This window comes from Pseudomassariella vexata (assembly GCF_002105095.1).
Source record: "Pseudomassariella vexata strain CBS 129021 chromosome Unknown BCR38scaffold_23, whole genome shotgun sequence".
Taxonomy (NCBI): Eukaryota; Fungi; Ascomycota; class Sordariomycetes; order Amphisphaeriales; family Pseudomassariaceae; genus Pseudomassariella; species Pseudomassariella vexata.
Window position 1 is genome coordinate 101,038 of NW_024467978.1, and position 20,656 is coordinate 121,693.

Genomic DNA, 20,656 nt, shown 5'->3' on the forward strand with positions numbered 1-20,656 from the left:
AATTGTTGTGACCTTGAACCAAATTAGGCATGAAAGATGGAGCGATGAAATTACATGCGGATGATTCTTCTTTTCCTACGAGTTTCCAGCATGCTAGTGAGATTTGGGAAGCAGTCCCGTTGCAATCGGGAACCTTTCTTGTTTATGGAATCCATGAACATTCACAGCTGATGGACGTATTTTTATCTCTTTTCCTTTTCTTTTGATTACCGTTTATTATACTGTCCTATGCAAGCCTACGGCTTACGAAGAGAGTGACCTGTAGGCCTTTAATTTATAAACACAAAGCCCAAACCTAAACTCCTCTCTAGGGAGGTATAAGAAAATTACCTCACAGGAATAGCTCATTACTCTTGTGTTGTTTTGGCTAGTGAATGCCGAGGATCAGACTTTTCACACTAACGAGACATGGGAACAGCCTATACTGTGGTATCCTAACCTAAGCAAAGTAATAATATTCAGTACTCCTTAAAACACGTAAGCAATAATTAAACAACCACCCCGTATTTGCGAAAGATCTTATTGACAACTACAAGGCAAAGCTCAACCAGTTTGCCTCGTCATTATCGCCTAAGATGATGGTCGACGCTCACGGTTGATACGTAAAGTCATACTCACTGGATCTGTTGCTACCAGTGGCTTCGAATAGTATATGGAACGAGTGTAAGACTCCATGCACATCAGGGCAGGCGTATTGGTTGTTTACGCCCCACTGCACATCATCTCGGCTAGGAAGGACCGGAGCTGGCGTAACATCGAGCTTGTCGCGACGTGGCCTAGAAGGCTCTAAAACTTATGTCAGCTCTGGGCGGTTCTTCGTCTGATATGTTCGTGGCATGATATTGGAGATGATTGGCCCAGAGTATGAATGAGAAAGTGAGGAGTACGACGGGATTAAGTGAGTCTTGAACTCACACGACTTAGCGGGAAGAGAAATCTGCTTCGCAGCGTGAGCGCTAAAGCGTCACATATACTCCGGCAGGATAGGCCGGCGAAGAGGAAGCAGGCGTCGCAGCTACTCCGACCGGCAGGGTACACTATGGAGAAGGAGGCCCGGGGCTCCGAGTGGATGAGTGAGGAAAAGGAGGTCCCGGCTGCCCTCCTCGACCACTGGAGGAAGAGATGGCTCACCGGAGCAGAGCATCACGATCGCCAGCGACGCGCTATCGCTGAGGAACCGGAGGGCCCTTCGATGCAGATACCGAAAGGGGGCAAGTATTTCGGCCTGAACCGACTGGAGGCGTCTACGCTGTGCCAGATCAGGACGGAAAAAATAGGACTAGCAGCCTTCTTATTCAAGACAGGGGCTTTTGGCGTGTACTCGCCGCTATGCCGCTGTGGCGATGCCCCTGAGACGGCAGAACACGTAATCCTCTTTTGCGGGCTGTTGGAAGGACCGAGGGAACGATTACGGGCCGCCATCGCACCACGGCCACTATACTCTCGCAGAGACCTCGCAACGGCAACAGGAGAACCAGTAGTTAGTGGGACTATTGTAAGATGGCTGCTAGGGACGGGTCGGACAGCTTCAAGGCCCAGATAGCATCGATCTTCTCAGGGGGGACTTTGTTGGTAGGTTGAGAACCAACGTAGTATGGTAGTGAACGCAACGCAGTCGCCAATAGGGCGAACCGACGACGCAGCGTATGTATTTAGTCCAGCCATTAGGGCACGGTTTGACATACGGGAGTACTAGTAGAGGTACCGGGGGCTTCGAGCCTACGGCGTATTTAATAATAATAATAATAATAATGATATTGGAGATAATTGATTAGCCCAGAGTATGAATGAGAAAGTGAGGAGTACGACGGGATTAAGTGAGTCTTGAACTCACTGTATTGTTTGCTTTGGTTGAGCTAGAAGTTTGATGGTGCTTACGAGCTAAAATGGGGTCCCATGGATAATTTCCCGTATTAATTAGTGAACCTGTAGAACGAAGAGACAAATTGGATACTTGTCTTAACTTCTGTATAAGTGCCTTGTGAACCTTGCCGGTTGGTATATTGGCCATCTTCTCGTACTATAGGATCAGCTGAACGGTGATGGTTGGTGTATACCATCAGATGCATGCCATCTACCAATTAGATGTACGAATGCCCTGTCACGTACTCTGTTGACAGATCAAGTCTGGCATTTCCATTGTTGAAGCTGCAACTGTTGGTGCGTAATATAAAAGACTGTCGGGCGTGGAGACATTCAAATTCTCTAACAAACAACAATTTTATCTTGTAAATAATCCATGGTAGTAAATCGAGTTAGGAATGAAGTGATGCTTAGAACTTGCGTTGCGATTGTCCTATAGTGACGCAATCAAGTGTGATATTAGTTACTGCGCATAGGCCTCAGATATTGAGCATAGCCATTTGCCAAGCAAGATTGTGCTAAGAGGTAAGATCACTGGAAAATTTATGAATTGGGTCTGTTGGCACCTGAGGCACTCCTTTGTCCTGATTCCGGATATGGTATAACAGCAGTCATGTTAGCGGGAAGTCCGCTTCAGGGATGCGACCCCTGGCCCCAACTACATAAGACAAAGAGATTGGGGGAACTAGAGGGATGTTGGTACTGCAGATGAATTTGTGCAGGATCGCTAATGCAGTCTCTACTGAGCTGAAGCGATCTCCTGCATCGTCTTGTAAAACTGCGCTGGATCATGTCCAAACCGGCCTAAAAACAACCCATCCACGCCCTCTTTCAACCTTTCAAACAATCCCGGCCCTGCACTCCCACCATATAACACCCTCGTGACTCCTTCCCGCATCTGAACACAATCCAACGCCCTAATCTCTTTGACCACGCTCACGACATACCCAGCCCCGGCCGGCTCCGCTGCTCCAATGGCCCACACCGGCTCATAAGCTAGAATGACCTCTGCATCGTCCGCCACAGCAGCCATCACATTCTCGACTTGAGTTCTGCACTCATCGACCGCGATACTGACTTCCCCCTTTGTGCGCTCACCTATGCAGACTAGGGGGATCATGCCATTCCTCGCCGCTGAACGAGCCTTCTTCGCAACATCCTCGTCCATCTCGCCAAATATGCGTCTTCGCTCCGCATGGCCCACTTCGACTATGCGGCAACCTACCTCGGCCAAGACACAAGGGGAAACCTCTCCCGTGTATGCCCCGGAGTCTTCGTAGAAGGCGTCCTGGGCGCCTGTCATGACTTTGCTGCCTTCCAACTGCGCGATGACCGAGGTTAGAGTAATATGGTCCGGGATGACAAATATGTCTATTTGGTCGAGTATTTTGGGCGATTTGGAGAGGTGTTGTAATAATTCGGCGATGTAAGCTTTGGTCCTTGCGGCGGAGAAGTACATCTTGGTGGATACTCCGACGATTCGGCGCCGGGGTGGGGATGGCATGGCGGAAGTTGATCAGCTATAGCAGAAATCAGATTTGCGAGAGGAAATTTCTGAATACGGAGATCTGAAGTAGTCTCTGGGAAGGCAAGGACTTGGAATATGCGAATGAGCGCTACGTAGGAAGGTGGACGACGCATCCTGGTAGACGGGATGAAGTTGCTTTTTACGCTTGCCTCTACATCTCCGCACCGGAGCTGCAGGTGGTTCCACTTTGGGGCGTTATGGGTGATGTTCCCCGGATTCTGCATATGATAATATCCCATTGTTTAAGACATCATTTAACTCAGTATACCTTCCTTCTTATTTGCCAACTAGACTCTCATTTACTGTAGCAATTTCTGCAAGGCCACTGGGGCAAATTGCACAGGTAGATCTGGGTACTTAGTATACAACGGCCTGCAAGAACCTCGTACTGGGGAGAAACCCTGGCGCTCCCATCCACCCTAAGCCAACATCTAACATACCTATTGTCAACAACTACCCTTCACTTCTTCGTCCATCCCCCCTATCCCCTCCCTTTCATACTCCCCAATAACCTGCACCTTCCCCGCACTCCCACTCGCTGGATCAAACCTATACCCCAACCACTCCCTGACCAATCGTCTCGCCAATTCCAACCCCACGACTCGTTCCCCCATACACAGCACCTGCGCGTTATTACTTAACACAGCCCTCTCGACCGAAAAACTATCGTGCGCCGTTACGGCCCGCACGCCACGGATCTTGTTCGCCGCGATGGCTACCCCGAGCCCAGTGCCGCAGATTAGTAGGGCGCGGTCGCACTCCCCGGAGGCGACGAGCTTGGCAGCTGCGGCGGCCCGGTGAGGGTATGCAGTCTTGTCGGAGGGGGTGGAGGAGCCGACGTCGGTAATGGATTCGACGCGGGGATCGGAAGTGAGGTCGTGTTTTAGTTGGGTTTTGTATGATAGGCCTGCTTCCTAGAGGAAGTGGGCGTTAGTCGTGCCGGTTAAGATCGTGCGTGGGTCTGAGGAAGGAGGTGAGGGAGGTGGAGTATGGGGATGTGTGAGTGCACTTACATCGCAGCCTATTGCGATTTTCCACTTGGGTTCCGCCATGATGAGTTTTGTGGATGTAAATGCAACTTCAAGTATCGCAACCTACGATGGGAGAATTTCTGCAAATTTCACATCGTCTCTTCACATTCACCGAAAGCGTAGGTGGACTAGTATGACAAGTACCCTACGTCACATGTGGTAACCCGAAGCGCCCCTCGGCACATTATCACCCATATCCCCATGTTGGCACCCGGGTATAAGAACCGTCACCTGCGGGGAAATGAGGAGGTGGCCAAATTGACCTTTTCCGAAGTCTGGGGTACATAATCACGAAGCGAGCTAATAACTGTGACACCTCCCCGCTCCCCGCTCCAAATCGAGACAAGTAGCCAAGCCCATGGGTGAATTGGGGAATACAACTCACCTATTGGACAGTATCTTGTATATGCATGTGAATTGCCTCTTGTGAGAGTCTATAACCCCTCCCCATGCCGATTTCGCTCTGGGTAAAGCTTCGTAACGCCTCCCCTGTGGCCCCTCATCAACTGTGAAGACGCCCTCGTGTAAGTTTACACCGAGCGCAAGTTTCCTCGGGTTACCCATTTCGGAAACTTGAGTGAAGCGGAGTTTGGGATGCAGGGAACTTGAGATACACCAGTCTCCAATCTCTCACACACACTCGGAACTTCAGTTCACCTACACGTTCGATAATCGCCAGCAGTAACACAAGATATCAGACACAAGATACACCATGTCGAAACGCCACCTCTTCAGCTCCCCTGTAGGCCTAGTACCCAAGTCTCTCCGCGGCCTCATCGCCTACAACCCCACGCTCAGCCTAGATGAAAGCAACCGGGTCGTCTTCGACCCCTCACACCCACGCAGCCAAGTAAGCCTGGTCAGCGGCGGCGGCTCGGGCCACGAACCCGCTTGGGCCGGATACGTGGGCACGAATCTCCTCGCGGCCTCAGTGGCAGGGGACATCTTCGCGAGCCCGAGCACGAAGCAGATCCTCGCGGGGATCGAGGCCGTGCCCTCGGATAAGGGGACCATACTAGTGGTTACTAATTATACAGGAGATTGTCTGCATTTTGGACTCGCGAATGAGAAGGCAGTTGCGAGGGGGGTTAGGTGTAGGATGATTATATGTGGAGATGATGTTTCGGTGGGGAGGAAGGGGGATTTGGTTGGAAGACGCGGGCTGGCGGGGCAAATTGGGGTGTTGAAGGTTATGGGCGGTGCGGCGGGGATGGGGGCGTCGTTGGACGAAGTATACGAACTTGGCGTAGCGTTCTCAAAGCAGATCGTGTCGATCGCTGCGACACTGGATCATTGCCATGTCCCCGGAAGGACAGAACACGGTATACTCGGCAGCGATGAAGTCGAATTGGGGACAGGACCTCATAATGAGCCTGGGTACAACAAAATCTCCCCTGTCCCGTCACCAGAAGACCTCATCAAGCAGATCTTGACCAACTGCTTGGACGAGAACGACCCAGAGCGAGGATACGTCCACTTCCACCCTGGCGACGAGACCATTCTCCTCGTCAGCAACTTTGGCGGTATGTCCTGCCTCGAAATGGGCGCGCTCGTCGACGAGCTCCTCAATCAGCTCGCCCGCGACTGGGATATTGAGCCTGTGCGCGTGTGTGCCGGGCCCCTGGAGACGTCGCTTAACGCGCCTGCTTTTTCAGTGTCCATCATCAACGTCACCAATGCCGCGAAGAAATGTACCTATTCCGTTGAGGAGATTAAGGCATTCTTTGACGCGAGGACCAACACATGCTGGGAGTCGGTGGCAGGAGCGCAGACCCAGAGGAGGAAGAGGGAGGAGCAGTTCGTGCTGCCGCCTGTGGAGGAGAGGAAGATGGTGGATGAGTCTAAGGATTTGAAGGTTGACCCGGAGAGATTAGAGAAGATGTTGCGTGGGGCTTGTGAGGCGCTGGTGGCTGCAGAACTGGATTTGACAAGGTGGGATACCGTTATGGGAGACGGGGATTGTGGCGAGACGCTGAAGACGGGGGCGACCTCGCTGATGGCTGCTCTTGATAACGACAAGCTAGCTGCTGAGGGGTCCGTGGGAGCAGTATTGCTTGAGTTGGAGGATATCGTTGAGAGCAAGATTGGCGGTACCTTGGGTGGTATCCTGGGCATCTTCTTCGTGTCCCTGCGTACGGCCGTGGAGCAGAACATGGACCTTGCTAGTTCCGAGGGTGTGCCTGAGCTCTGGGCTAAGGCGCTCAAGATTGCGTTGGATAACTTGGGGCGGTATACCCCGGCCAAGGTGGGCGATCGCACAGTTATGGATACCTTGATTCCCTTTGCAGAAGCCTTGAAGTCGGGGAATTTTGATGATGGGATTAAGGCGGCTGTTAAGGGGGCCAAGGCTACGAAGGCCATGACGCCAAGGCTAGGGCGGGCGACCTATGTCGGTGCAGATGCAAGCAAGGAGATGCCGCCGGACCCAGGTGCTTGGGGGGCCATGGTGGCTATTCAGGGGTTGAGGTCGGGAATGTAAGGTGCGGCAACGGTCTAATCTGGTTCACGTTATAGTACCTTCATAATAATAAGGAAACGGACTTTGTAATACCAGCATGTGATCTTAAACGTCTATATCCTCTCCATCAGGTGAGATGGCTTGTATACTATGACTGGTTCAATGGCGCAACCACCACCTCTACGCCTTTCCAGCACTCCCCAACTGACGCATATACTCCTCGATCGCCGTCTGCATTGCCTCCGTCCCAGCCTCAATAACACTCGTCAACGGCCTCCCCTGCATCTCCGCCTGCACCCTCGCATAATGTTTGTTCATCCCCTTATTAATATTGACCTTACTCACTCCACCACGAATACACCTCCTAAAAATCTCCTCATCAAACGGATCCGCCCCATGCAACACCAACCTAGCCCGATCCCCAACCCTCTCATTAATCGCCTCCAATCGCTCATACTCAAGTATTATTCCCCGAGGCCCATACTCCCCATGCACGTTCCCAAACGCTGGGGCCAGCATCTCGATCCCCGTATCCACAAACTCCTCCGCCTCCTCGGGCGTCGTAAGCAGACCCTCCAAATCGGCCGTCTCCGCTACCCCGTCCTCCCCACCCTCGATCCGTCCCGGCTCCGCTTCCGCCGCAATACCCCGCGCGTGACAATACTCCACCAACTCCCTCGTCAACTTGAGATTCTCCTCTTTCTCGTAATGCGACATATCGCACATAATGCTGTCGAATCCATCCGGGATATCAGCCGCGCGACGGACGAGCTCGGGCGTCTGCGCGTGGTCTAGGTGTAGCGACACGGGGACCGAGGCCGTGTGCGCGGTGTTGGCGGCTGCGAGCACGAGTGAGGAACCTGCGTATTCGATGGCCCACGGGAAGAGGAGGACCATGGCGGGGGAGCGGACTGATTCAGCCGCTCGGATCGTGGAAATTATCGATTCGATGTTGTAGCAGCACATCCCCGGGACGGCGTACCCACCTGCGCGCGCGGCATTAAGGATCGCCATGGAGCGGTTGTTTGAGAGATCGGGGCGGGCCATTTTGCTTTCCTGGGGATATTTTGATGATGGGGTATATGCGTAGTTGATAAATTTCCTGAGTGAGGTCGATTGTATGTATATTAGTTTGGTGTTACACGCGTCCGTGAAGATGCAGATCGTATAGTCAGGGGTAGACGTTTTCCGAGAAGTGCTGTTCTACCCAATATTACACCGAACCATGGGGATATTGCCATTTGTCACATTCTGGGCCCCCGCGCGAGAGGTACATCGTGGGGTAAAGCGATGTCGACGTACGTTTTCGAGACTATAGGAGTGGGGAAGGAGCGGGGATGGGCGCCCCGAAATCGCTCGGTAAATCAGAGAACATAACCGAGTAAGCAGAAATTCCTATTTGTCGGGTGGCTGGCCTTGGATTCCATGTTCACTGCCATTGCTGGGCCATTTGCTCTCAGCAAAAAGTATTATACACTAAGATTGCCCAGGTGGAGATTTGGCAGTTGCGCATTTCGCGGCGGAGCACCACTATAAGCGTCAGAGTGGAGCACAAGCACCACCACCACCAAAGATTCCATCCCAAACCGGCAGCAAAAGATCACTTAGTGATGAACACCCCCGACTTCATTCTCATGTCATTATTCGCTGCGTAGTCGATATCCAACGAAGAAAACCAAGGCACATAGCGCACAACCATGACATCCCCCAAACCAGACATAGCCTTCATCGGCCTCGGCGCCATGGGCTTTGGCATGGCTACCAACCTGATCAAGAAAGGCTACCCCGTAACCGGCTTTGATGTCTGGGACCCGACCCTCGAGCGATTCAAATCCGCAGGCGGTCTCACGGCCACCAAACCCGCCGAGACCGTCAAGGATAAATCCTACGTCGTATGCATGGTTGCCACAGCGCAACAAGCCCAATCTGTCCTACTCGAAGGGCCCGACGCCGCCGTGCCGGCCTTACCGCAGGGCTCAACTATCTTGCTCTGCTCCACGGTCCCGTGCTCCTATGTACAAGGCCTCGAGAGGCAGCTCGTTGATATGGGAAGGGCCGACATCTACTTAGTCGACGCTCCCGTCTCAGGCGGCACCTACCGCGCCGCAGATGGGACCCTCTCCATCATGGCAGGCGCCTCCGAAGCCGCTCTGTCAAAATCCCGGTTTTTGTTGCAGGAGATGTCCGACCCAGCAAAACTGTACATCGGCCCCGGTGGCGTAGGAGCAGGTAGTAATCTGAAAATGGTGCACCAGGTCCTGGCAGCAGTGCAGATCCTGTCTAGCAGCGAAGCAATGGGCTTCGCCTCACACTTAGGACTGGATCTCCCTCGCACAGCTGAGGCGATTAATTCATCTAAAGGCAGAAGCTGGATGTTCGGGAACCGCAGCCCGCGGATGCTGCACCCCGAGTTTCAACCAGTCGCGAGCGCGTTGACGATCATTCTCAAGGATACGAGTATCATCACCGCCGAGGCAAGGAAAGCTGGATTTGCGACGCCGATGAGTAGTATTGCGGAGCAGGTTTATTTCGCCGGGTTAGGGAGAGGTTTTGGGAAGGATGATGATAGTAGTATGATTCGGGTGTATACCGAGGGGAAGGGGAAGGTTGGGCCCATTAAGGGAGGGGTAGAGAGTGAGGAGGGGAAGGTGAGGCTAGTTGTAGGGTTGTTGAAGGGTATTCATCTGTGTGCCGCGGCGGAAACGCTAGCGCTTGCGAAGAAATTGGGGTTGGATTTGCGGCAGGTTATGGAGTTGTGTGTTAATGCTGCTGGGGGTAGTTACATGTTGGAGGCGTTTGGGCCGGAGATCGTGGGTTTACTTGATGCAAAGAGTTCAGGTACAAAGAGCAGTGGAAGTCTCGATGTCATCATACAAGGGCTACAGGACGCAGTGGAGGAAGCACAAATGCTCAAGATGCCGCTGTACCTGGGCAGCCAGGCGCTGAACATTGCGAGATTGGCGTTGGCAGCGCGTCCAGCAACATCAGCTGAGGCAAAGGCCGGAGACATTGTAAGAGTTTGGGGTTGGTAAATTAATCACTATATCTTGCATCTCCTTGTGTAAGTCGGCATATTTACGAAATGCTACTATTTAGTGATCCATAACCGCTGTTCCAAAAGTATTGAAACAACACTGTTCTCTACCAAGGAGCAATATACCCAACATACCGTTGGAGAGGCTTATCAGTTAACTCGCATGCCGATTCGCAAAAGTCAAGATTGTAGTGCAGTGCAGTTTACGTGAAATAAGACACCATTGCCCGTTAGTCGGAATCAGGTTCTAGGTTAGCATGTTCTTCGCTTATTCTGTCCTCGTAACTACTAAAATTGCACCAAAGCGTAACTGGAAATACTAGCGCGGTGGTACATCTTAGTCGTTTGGCAGGACCCGGAAGAGTCCACCATTAGTGCTTAGGGATGTTACTTTTATGCTGGTGCCGCGCAATATTATGTATACTACCATGTCTGACAACCCTGACAGCTAGGTATAACCTGTGCCAACACCAGGACGACCGACTTGAAATGTAATGATGTTCATCTAGATTGGTGAAATAAAGTAGAACTGAAGCGACATGACTATCACTGTGTATAAAGATACAGCGTCACAACACGGAATAGAGGTGTTAGACCAGGTGTAAATATACGTGTTAAGAAGAAAACGGGGAAGACATTGCTGTGCAGGTTTACTTTCGTATTTCATATTGCCCGTGAGGATAATCGTCATGTGCTATCGAGCTGTCAGGAAACAAGTAGACAACCCAATGTTTAGCCGTCCATGGTCAATCCGATCGTAGGATCGAGTACCAGACGAATGGGTACAAAGTAACAAGGAAGAACAGAAGCAAAGCTAGCCTCGCTAGCAGCTTACAATATCCCTGCAGCATATGAAGATTGAAATGATGAGACTGGGCATGGCAGCAGATCAGCTGTCTCATCATGGAAATTGCAATGGCCAGGAAGGCAAGCACAAACCAAACTTCTATTCCACTTGCATCGTTAGATCAGTTTAATACCGATCGCTTCATGAATGTAATTCGATCTAGTCGTTGCATGTCTATTTGTGCCAAGCTCCCAGGAGTCAGATATCCGTTAGTGGCACACCTGTTTACTGCTTGCTATGTTGTTCCCGGGCAATCATTGTGGCATCAATGGTATATTTTGTATCAAACAGCAGCTCTAGTCAAGTTATTCATTCCCATATTATCACGTCAACAACTCAAGCCATACAACCACGCTCAGAGCTATATCTATCCGCTGTACTGCAAGTGCACCCCTGTCCCCCCGCCAAAGGATCATGACCAAACGCCGTAATAGAAGACACAACCGCCTCATCATTGAATCTAAGCAGAAGCAGCAGCAGTTCGTCTGTTCAACGCACCGCCTCTCCTTGCACCAACACCAGCCCCGGTACCAGGTCGCGCTAGTGTGTACTTGGCGAACGCCCTAGCAAGGGCCTTCTTGCAGCTGACCTTTTGGCTGCCGACGAAACTTTCAACAGTGACTGCAATGGCCCGATCAATGTCCTGGGCACTACAGTACTCGGATAGACGCATGCGACAGAAGGCCTCCGAGATACGGATGATGGCTTCCAAATGACGGACCTAGTTCATCTTTAGTGTTAGGACATCATTGAAGTCTGATACGAGAGACATACCGTGATTGGGTAAGCACCTGTCGCGAGTGATTCGCGGCGCATATCGGCGAACAGACGCGCCACCTTGTCCTCGTCCATGTTCAGGAGCTTGGGTTGGCAGTGATCGCGGGCATACAAGATGTATTTGCGCAAGAGTTCTTGTGGGATCTGGCCCTCTTTATGCTCTTGGTCTTCCTGGCTCTCAGCCGCAGCTTGGGATTCAGGATCAACTTCCATGGAGTCCTCTCCACTTTGGGTGGTAGGATGACTTCGACTGTGAGAACCAACAATGAAGCGAGCAAGACGTTCATCCTCCGCTGGATCCACAGTATCACGCACAACGCAGAGGATGTCGAAACGTGACAAGATGGGCTCAGTCAGTTCCACGTTGGCAGAAAAGGGAATGGTAGAGTTATAACGGCCTCTGATAGGATTGGCGGCGGCAATGATACCACAGCGTGCTTGAAGCGTCGTCACAATCCCGGCTTTGGAAATAGAGATTGTTTGCTGCTCCATGGCCTCGTGGATGGAAGTTCGGTCTTGGTCGTTCATCTTGTCAAATTCGTCAATGAGGCAAGTACCTCTATCAGCAAGCACAAGAGCACCACCTTCCAGTGTCCATTCGCTGGTCAGGGGATCACGACGGACACTAGCCGTCAGACCGACAGCAGAGGCACCTTGACCTGTGGCGAACACAGCCCGATGCGCCGTCTTCTCAACATACTTCAGCACTTGGGATTTGGCGGTACCGGGGTCACCAAGGAGAAGCACGTTGATATCTCCACGGATGTGATGATCGCCTCTAGTGGTCTTGGCAACACCACCAAAGAGCGACAGGGCAACTGCCGTCTTGATGTCGTTGTGCCCGTAAATGCTAGGCGCGATGGAGTTGACAACCTTGTCGATGATCTGAGGATCACGCGACAGTTTCCGGATTGCTTGCTCATCTTCATCGGTGAGTCTGAACCCGGCCAGTTGATCGTGGGCCTTGACCACATTATTGGCCTCGAGAATCGTGGCAAAGACGGGGAAGCCATTGCGGTTATTCAGCTGGGCGTCGTAGTTGTTTTGGTAGATGCCGGTAATTTCAATTTCCTCGCCAGGTTTGGCCTTGTCGATCAGATCCCAAAGCAGAATGACCTCTCGGTGTCTCGGGAGACGACCAGCAGGAACAGTACCAGGCGCCTCTTGTAGGGTGAGCTTCTGGTAGTTTCGGTACACGGTTTTCTCGGAGTTCAAAGTGAAAGGACCCCGCGACTGGCAGCTCTGGCAATATGTAATCCTCACTTCAGCGTTCGACTCCTGCTGGAAAGGACCCAATGTAATACCGCACTTAGAGCAGTCAAACTTGACGTACTTCAACTGGGGGAACACACCGGTTCGCCGAGTGACGACACCGCTGACTCGAACCAAGCAGTTCAGATGTGACTGGCGCAGTTGCCGGAGAGTGTAGTGAACGGGGAGGTCGAAGATGCGGACATGAATCTCCTGGTGGATGCGCTCGTAGTCTGGGTAGTGAAGAAGCACGACATCCATGGCCACATCATCAAACAGCTTGAGCATCTCGGCAGGGGCATTGGCAAGGAAGTAGGCAAGAATGGCCTTGGATGTTGATAGGTGCTCATACGACACCTCGAGGGTCTCGGCATTGATCTCACCAAGGGTACGAATGCGGTTTCCATAGACGGAAGAGCCACTCTCATCAGTGTACTCTGTCAGGAAAGCCTTGAACTCTCTCTTGATCGTTCGCTGAACGGCGGGCTGAGCCACCCACTCCGTCAAACTGGAAGCCTTGACATCTTGCAGTGCTTCCAAGGAGAGTTCTTCGTCCATGATGTCCTGGTCCATCTCGTCATCTGGGTCTTCGTCATAGGCGTGACGCCGGCGACGGGGCTGGGCGGTGAGATCAATATCGCCATCTTCGTCTTCTTCGCCGGGGAGGAACGCAGCGGGCATTCCTCGTCGTTGGCGCGCCACTTCACGGTCTCTGCGGTTCAGTTGGGCCTCGAGGCGTCGTCTGTCGCCGAGACTAAGGTCTTGGTAATCTCCCTCGTCATCGATGTCAATTGCTTCGTAGTCATCATTGTCGTCTTTCGATTTGTAATCTCGCTCGAAGCCCTCTCGGAAGAGATCGACGTCGTCCTCAGCCATCTCGTCAAGATCTTCGAGATCGTCCTCGATCCCGCCATCTTCGGCAACCTCGTCATCATCGTCACCGCCATGTGCAATGTTGAAGGCGGGAGGAGACGACGGCATCGGGCTAGAAGCTGCGACAGAGGAGCTGGCATCACCGCCGGTGCGAGCACGCTTTCGATTGCCTCGTGGAGCGGCGCCTCGGTTGGCCGAGTCCATGTTGCTGCGCAATGGTGAGCTGGGTGGATTTTGAGAACTGCAGGCGGTTAGTTAATGTTCGTTCGGGTCAAAAGAAACAGGGCTTGTTGGGGTGCGGGAAATGCATGCCTCATGATGATTAGTTGAAGTCGTCGGAAAGGCCTACGAACGTTGTCGTCGAAGACTTGCGAGTATTTCCAGACTCGAAAAGATTGATGGTAAAAGCAGTTTGAGAAGAAAAGACGATCCGAATAGACCAGGAGGGGCCGATAGGAGTGGCTCCTCTCAAAATCCATTAAAACAGGGCAGCCGCGTTTTCGCGTTCCTCCCTGACACGCGACGCGACTTTACAGTGGTTGCATGACGCTAGACCCGATGGACACTAAATGGTCGATATGTATCAGTAACTAGCAGTCGCGATTTGATTGGGAGGCGCGTTGTTTGACTGGTTCACTTGCAGCTCACTTGTAATGACCGTCACCAATGTGACGCTTGTGGTGTGATCTGTTGCATTGAGAACGCATCTTCACTATTTCTTCATTTGGTCTTGTCATTCAAATTTCAATTTACAGATCCTCTTCATCAACAGCAATTGCCGGTAATCCCATCTCCACAATGTCTTGCGATCCGCTCATCACCACGGCCGCCGAAGGCTCCCAAAACGCAACCACAGCGGATGCAACTAAGGCATCATGCGAGCGCCGTGACAGCTTGTCGCAGCGATCGGAGGACTCCCAGACTGCCGCCGATTTTATCAGAGATCAGATGCAGCTGGAAGCTGATGCGCGTGAAGCTCTGCCTTACGTGCGTCTTCATATAACCTCGTCTGCCTTGGATGACAGCCTGCTGACACCTGACAGAGCATTGAGAACTGCACCAAGCAACTTGGTCCTCTGCGACAAAATGTGTTTGCCTGCCTCACATGCAACCCGCCTCCTGCGAACTCAACCGATACCTATAATCCGGCTGGTGTCTGCTACTCATGCTCGGTGCAATGCCACGGCGAACACGACTTGGTCGAGATCTTTCAGAAGCGCAACTTCACCTGCGACTGCGGTACTACACGATTCAAACATGACCAACCATGCACACTACGCGTCAACACCCAGACAAATACCAAGGGTGACGTCCATTCCGAGGCGGCTGATCCCAACAACAAATACAATCAGAACTTCAGCAACCATTTCTGCTCGTGTTCTATCGACTACAAGCCCCAGGAGCAGAAGGGTACCATGTTCCAGTGCTTGGGGCTCGGAACGCATGAGACAGGCTGTGGAGAGGATTGGTACCACCCAGGGTGCCTTGTTGGCATGGGTCCCAAGTGGTATGAGAAGATGAGCGGGAAGAAACCGGCGAATGCTATGTCAGACGGCGTGCTACCGTCAATTGCAGAGGATACTACACAGCAAGATGATGCGGATGACGTCGTGATTAGCGCAGATGCAGATGAGGGCGACGACAATGATGCGCCGCTTCCAGACGGCTTTCCTGGCGAAGAAGACTTCGATCACTTCATCTGCTACAAGTGCGTTGAGGCTTACCCTTGGATCAAGCGATATGCGGGAACCACCGGGTTTCTTCCCGCCGTCTTTTTCCAAAAGGAACAACCCACAATCAAAGAGGCCGCGGCACAAGACGACGCAACATCACCAAAGAAGCGAAAGCTTGACGACGAGGAGTCCGCGGGGGCTGTTTCGAACCAACCAAAGCGCATCAAGAGTGAACAGCCGGAAAGCCTCAAGACAACAACCTCTGCCCTCGACCAGATCCCAGCCCAGGTCAAAGAAGAGATGAAAGATAACGTTCCACTTGCCCGAGAAAGCGCCTGCAAACTAAACTCTCTCCCGCCAGCCCCACAGGACCAGTTTTCCCTCTTCATGACCCCAGGTTTCCGCGACCAATTCTGTCGCTGTGATGCCTGCTTCCCCGACCTTAAGCCCCACCCCCAGCTGCTGGAGGAAGAAGAGGCGTATGAGCCGCCGCTTTCGGACTCGGCGTCCGATCACGGCTCCACGCACGGCAGCGGCTCGTTGTACGAACGCGGCGAGTCGGCGCTCCGGAACGTGGATCGCGTGCGTGCTATTGAGGGCGTCATGGCGTACAACCATCTCAAGGACAAGCTGAAGCCGTTCTTCCAGCAGTTTGCTGAGAGTGGCAAGGCGATCAGTGCGCAGGATATCAATGATTATTTTGCCAAGCTGAGAGGTGATCAGGAGGCGATCAAGGAGGCTGGGGATGCGGCGAAGGATGGTGACGATGGCGATAACAGACGCGAGCAGAGCGGGTATTGATGGCGATGTGGTAGGGACAGCGGGGCGTTCGCAGGACCTGGTTTGCAGATTGCAACACAGAAAAAAACGATAAGGTCTGACGATGTATGGGTATATCGATGGTTTGGGTCTGGGCTGGCGTCTGGTTGTGTATAAAATTCAGGATCGAAGAGGATCATCCCAAGGATACTCGACGTTAGGTTGGGACAATGCTATTGCAAGGACTAGGAGCTCGACATAATGCAGAATGAGAAAGAGAAAGAGGAGAGCTTGAATTATGGGCAATGTTGGGTTTGGATTGACTTATAATGCTGGCTCCCACGACTTCTCCCCTTAAACCAGCCCCTACCCAAAACTACCTCCGACGTGCTGCTCTCGTCTCCCATTCCCCTTACCTATCTCCTCTACTACGTGCCTAGATTATGTGTTTAGAAATCGAGTGTAGATACTCAGAAGTGCCTTTGGTTGTGACAGGTCTGGCCGATCTGAATACGATCTTGGCTTGCAGTTTCCTCGATGTCTTCTGCAATGATCGTTGCCCTGAGGAAAACAAAGTTTACTCGAGTGACGTGAGTTTTTATTCAAACAGAGTGACAGATATCTATGCTCGACATCTTCCGAAATTTTCAGTCAGCACTCTTTTCATTTCATCATTTTTCGTTCAGTATCTGACATGTCACATCTGCTTGGCCATGAAAGCGCACGTGGTATGCGATGGCGGTTATGCGAGCAGGCTTCGCTAACACATGCTGTATCCAGATTTAGCCACTCCATAAAGGCCGAAAACCTCGAATGTACGAGGTTCATGTCAATGAATGTAGTAACATTCGATTTCGTTGACCCTGGTTGCGTGTCATGTCACTTGGTATTGTCTTCAGCATTGGATGCAACAGCCCTATTGTGAGACGTTGGCAACCAACAAACCAGCCCGTTTTCTGATACCGCTGGACGGTTTTTTTCTTGGTACATTCCGGTGAACATCCGAACATGGCTTTGAAGCTCCGCATCGTCGGATAATCGCCCAGGTACCACCCACAAGCTTGACTGTCAAAAGGCTTTTTCAACTGCATAATGTAGATGCGCCTTTCATCAGACGATTTCATAGCTTGATCACTATAAATGTGACTTAAAATCGAGTTCATATGTGCTTGAATTTATTTCCTGATCTGCTACCGCTCAGGCTACTACTCTAAGATTTCGACGTCCTTCTCCGTCCGCTATAACAAGACTATTTGTAAACCCGTAGGTTGCATTAATGCAATCTCGCGACTCGAGATGGTGGCCACCAAGGTTCCTTTGGTTCTTCTCATTGTTTGGCCAGGCGTGACCGCTTGGGTATAACAGGACGATTCATCATTTGTGTGGCCCGATTTCAGTTCCCTTTTAAGTGCGGTTGGTACAGTCGTAGCTGCTTTCGGGATTGTTACTTGAATTCAAGATTCAGTAATGGCATGACCAGTGTGTAGTTTCATACAATGTGGTGACCACAGGCAACTTTGTAATCCCAAATCCCATCCACGATTCCGAGTTCATCTTTCCCCTGTTTTCTTTTTGCTGCTGACTATGGCCTGGCGAGCACAACGGATATAGCTTTGTTAACTTCTCTATAAGTTGAGAATAAATTAGATTTCATATACCAATCATAATATTACAAGACCAATCTTGCTTCTCATAACATCCACTGGTTATCTTACAGGTAAAAATAACAGAAGGGGCCAGAAGTGATACTCATGACCTCCCTAATTGTCGTAGATGGAGCGGCATATCCCATGTCAATGACAACAGAAAGTGATGTGAGAATCCAGATACCGATGATCCAACGATTTTGAAGACTAAACACTTCCGTCAACTCGACCCAACGCAATTTACTTGACAAAGAGTCAACACATTTAGTCAAAGCCAACCTAGTTTTAGAGAGCAACATGTCCGTCTCGTATCGTTGAATCGACGCCCCAACCATTACGTTGAGAGATAAAGTATGGAAGCAACACCAACAACGAAGATGCCCAGATCGGAAGTATTTGTCATCGTTCGAGTATATCTGGAGGCTTGGATTTCCCAGATGGTGCTGAATTCGACTATACCACAAAGTAACACATGTTGAACCGAGCTATGAGAAGTTCGGTCGTAAACTCATACGAAAGTATGTCAGTATTTCAATAACACAGCATAGTTGATTTCTTTATAGAAGGTGGCGACGGAAAGTTATAGACGATGACATAGTCGCTGTTTTCTACAGACCGCCCGGCAGCGCATTGTCAAGCAAGGGTAAGGTGAACTTGGTAACTATGGTAGAATAGTGGACGTGTTGGGGCTAACGCGTCCACCATGTTCTCCTTATCAGTAGAACCAATCCGGGCCAGATTTATCCATGAATACCTTTCACTAGACACATTATCGCCCACCGTCTTGTCTCTAGACCATTTTCTGCACTGCGCTTGATCAATGAAAGCCTCCACACGAATCTGGGGGTAGCACTAGCCCCTTTTTTACTCTAGGAACCCTTTGGGTCAACCCAAATATAAGCTCAGTGGCTACCGATCTGGATACACAGAACCAGAGTTCCCAAAAGCATGGAATAATTACAAGCGGAAATTATCAATAGCCCAAAATCTCTAGACAGGCCAATGGCATCTGCTCAATCCTTTATCAGGGGTCCTATTTTTGCTTCACATTTGCGCCTGTCTCACCCAAGGTACTGACATCGGAGAAGTGTCCTAGATTTCGCATGGCAAAGTACAAAACCAGCCAATTTCCGTTCACTCTCGATGTAACTATTTCCTCTGCATTCATTCCTTTTTGTCGTCTTGCATTACAGATATTGCGTCGCTTCGTTGTCTGAACGAACGAATGACTGAGTCTGCAACACATTACTAGATAAAAAGCCTCTGTCTCTGGTATTACCAGTCTTTCCGATAATCAATCTTTCGAGGAGCTTTCCTCGCAGTGTTGATATACGTAAAATTTCCCAACCTCAAATCGAAAATGGGGAACAAGTCCATCACCCACAACTCCATCGGCACGATACCAGCCTCCGTCGACTCTACCACCGAAGGCCATATGGCAACCCAGTCCAACGATGCGGCCGCTGCCAAATCGCACACGTCGCTCAATAAGGCCATCACGACGCGCCAAATCATCTTCATGGCCCTCGGCGGCTCCATCGGCGCCGGCCTCATGTTCGCCTCCGGCAACGGCCTCCGCGAAGGCGGCCCCGGCACTCTCATCACGGGGTTTTCCATTGTAGGCTTCGGCGTCTGGTGCACCATGTGTGCCCTGGGCGAGCTTTCGGCTACCTTTCCCGTGCAGGGTTCCTTCTACGATTACTCGGTTCGCTTCATCTCGCCTTCGTGGGGTTTCGCTATGGGGTGGAACTACGTCATGAATTTTATCTTGATTGTACCCTTTGAGATCACGGTTATGGTCCTCGTGGCCAAGTATTGGAAGACGGATATCAATTCCCTATGGCTTGTGCCGGTGATCATTACTGGGCTTTTTGGGATTGCGGCTTTGGGGGCGAAGTGGTATGCTGAAGCCGAACATGCATTTGGTATTCTGAAGGTAGCCATTTTGGCGACATTCACAATTACGGCGGTGGTCATTTGCGCTGGCGGAGTGCCGAACGATCCAAGAGACGCTATTGGGTTTGAGTACTGGGCCGACGGTGGCGCGTTTACCAACGGTCCTCGGGGGTTCCTGTTGGTGTTCCTCGCGGCCGGCTTGGCTTACGGCGGAACGGAAATGCTTGGCCTTACTGTCGCCGAGTGCAAGCATCCACAGAAGGTGATGCCTCTGGCGGCTAAGATCGTCGGCGGCCGTATTCTTCTCTGCTACCTCCTCCCCCTGTTTATGGTCGGTCTCATCGTCAAGCCGTCAGTTTTCCTTGAGGAGCCCTTCAAGGGCATGTCGACCGTCTCGCCCTTTGTCGTTGCCGTGCGCAAGGCCAACATTATCATCCTGCCCGACGTTATCAACGCCGTTATTTTCATCGCCGTTTTTAGCATGGCTAATGCTAGTATCTACGCCTCGTCACGAGCGCTTCACGCCATTTGTGCTCAGGGTATGGGCCCCCGCCTCTTCGGCAAGACGACTGAGAAGACCAGGCTGCCGGCTTGGGCCCTCGGCGCTGTGGCTGTGGTCTGTATGCTGGCTTTCATCAACGCTGCACCTAAGGGTGATGATATCTTCGATTGGTTGCTTGCGCTGGGGTCGGCGAGTAACTATTTCACCTGGATGAGCATATGCTTCGCTCACTTGCGCATGCGCTGGGCTATGAAAAGACAAGGCAAGACCGATGTGCTGAAGTGGAAGTCTCCCATTGGGGCCTGGGGCAGTATCATCTCCATCATCATCTCGTTCGTTGGTCTGGTCGCTCAACTCGTCTCTGCCATTCTGCCCCGTGAAGACGCCAAGGAGTCGGTTGGTCTTAGCGTTACCAAGAATATGCTGGGTGTGGGTGTTATTCTGCTTTTCTGGTTGGGTCATCTGGGTTACTCGGCTTACACAAACCCCCAGACCTCCTTTCTGAGTGAGTTCATTAT

General features: G+C 51.5%; 8 protein-coding genes across 8 annotated transcripts; 4 read left to right on the plus strand and 4 right to left on the minus strand.

Moving 5' to 3' along the window:
- Positions 1-2,565: 2,565 nt before the first annotated feature.
- Positions 2,566-3,529, minus strand: BCR38DRAFT_451062 (Triosephosphate isomerase). Its single transcript, XM_040861435.1, has one exon. It carries the CDS (start codon positions 3,365-3,367, stop codon positions 2,603-2,605), a length of 765 nt encoding a protein of 254 aa, XP_040710045.1. The 5' UTR covers positions 3,368-3,529; the 3' UTR covers positions 2,566-2,602.
- Positions 3,530-3,640: 111 nt separating this feature from the next.
- On the minus strand, positions 3,641-4,656 carry BCR38DRAFT_451064 (Ribose/galactose isomerase-like protein). The gene is made up of 2 exons (XM_040861436.1): positions 4,405-4,656; positions 3,641-4,305 (listed from the first exon to the last, which is right to left on the minus strand). The coding sequence occupies exons 1-2, from the start codon at positions 4,441-4,443 to the stop codon at positions 3,838-3,840; spliced, it is 507 nt and encodes a 168-aa protein (XP_040710046.1). The 5' UTR covers positions 4,444-4,656; the 3' UTR covers positions 3,641-3,837.
- Positions 4,657-5,590: 934 nt separating this feature from the next.
- Positions 5,591-6,909, plus strand: BCR38DRAFT_451066 (dhal domain-containing protein). The gene has a single exon (XM_040861437.1). The coding sequence runs from the start codon at positions 5,615-5,617 to the stop codon at positions 6,899-6,901; it is 1,287 nt and encodes a 428-aa protein (XP_040710047.1). The 5' UTR covers positions 5,591-5,614; the 3' UTR covers positions 6,902-6,909.
- A 50-nt stretch (positions 6,910-6,959) lies between these two features.
- On the minus strand, positions 6,960-8,322 carry BCR38DRAFT_451067 (ketose-bisphosphate aldolase). Its single transcript, XM_040861438.1, has one exon. The coding sequence runs from the start codon at positions 7,925-7,927 to the stop codon at positions 7,061-7,063; it is 867 nt and encodes a 288-aa protein (XP_040710048.1). The 5' UTR covers positions 7,928-8,322; the 3' UTR covers positions 6,960-7,060.
- Position 8,323: 1 nt separating this feature from the next.
- Positions 8,324-10,005, plus strand: BCR38DRAFT_478767 (NAD binding domain of 6-phosphogluconate dehydrogenase-domain-containing protein). The gene has a single exon (XM_040863119.1). The coding sequence runs from the start codon at positions 8,578-8,580 to the stop codon at positions 9,910-9,912; it is 1,335 nt and encodes a 444-aa protein (XP_040710049.1). The 5' UTR covers positions 8,324-8,577; the 3' UTR covers positions 9,913-10,005.
- Positions 10,006-11,009: 1,004 nt separating this feature from the next.
- On the minus strand, positions 11,010-14,126 carry BCR38DRAFT_451071 (MCM2/3/5 family protein). Its single transcript, XM_040861439.1, has 3 exons — positions 13,975-14,126; positions 11,536-13,903; positions 11,010-11,482 (listed from the first exon to the last, which is right to left on the minus strand). The coding sequence occupies exons 1-3, from the start codon at positions 13,977-13,979 to the stop codon at positions 11,222-11,224; spliced, it is 2,634 nt and encodes an 877-aa protein (XP_040710050.1). The 5' UTR covers positions 13,980-14,126; the 3' UTR covers positions 11,010-11,221.
- Positions 14,127-14,460: 334 nt separating this feature from the next.
- BCR38DRAFT_355911 (putative metaphase-anaphase transition protein) lies at positions 14,461-16,136 on the plus strand (the record flags this gene model as incomplete). Its single annotated transcript, XM_040856991.1, has 2 exons — positions 14,461-14,649; positions 14,706-16,136. The coding sequence occupies 2 exons, from the start codon at positions 14,461-14,463 to the stop codon at positions 16,134-16,136; spliced, it is 1,620 nt and encodes a 539-aa protein (XP_040710051.1).
- Positions 16,137-19,223: 3,087 nt separating this feature from the next.
- On the plus strand, positions 19,224-20,522 carry BCR38DRAFT_321865 (amino acid permease/ SLC12A domain-containing protein; the record flags this gene model as incomplete). Its single annotated transcript, XM_040854775.1, has 1 exon — positions 19,224-20,522. A coding segment is annotated over one exon (1,299 nt), but the record flags the coding sequence as incomplete, so codon positions are not given.
- Between the last annotated feature and the right edge of the window lie 134 nt (positions 20,523-20,656).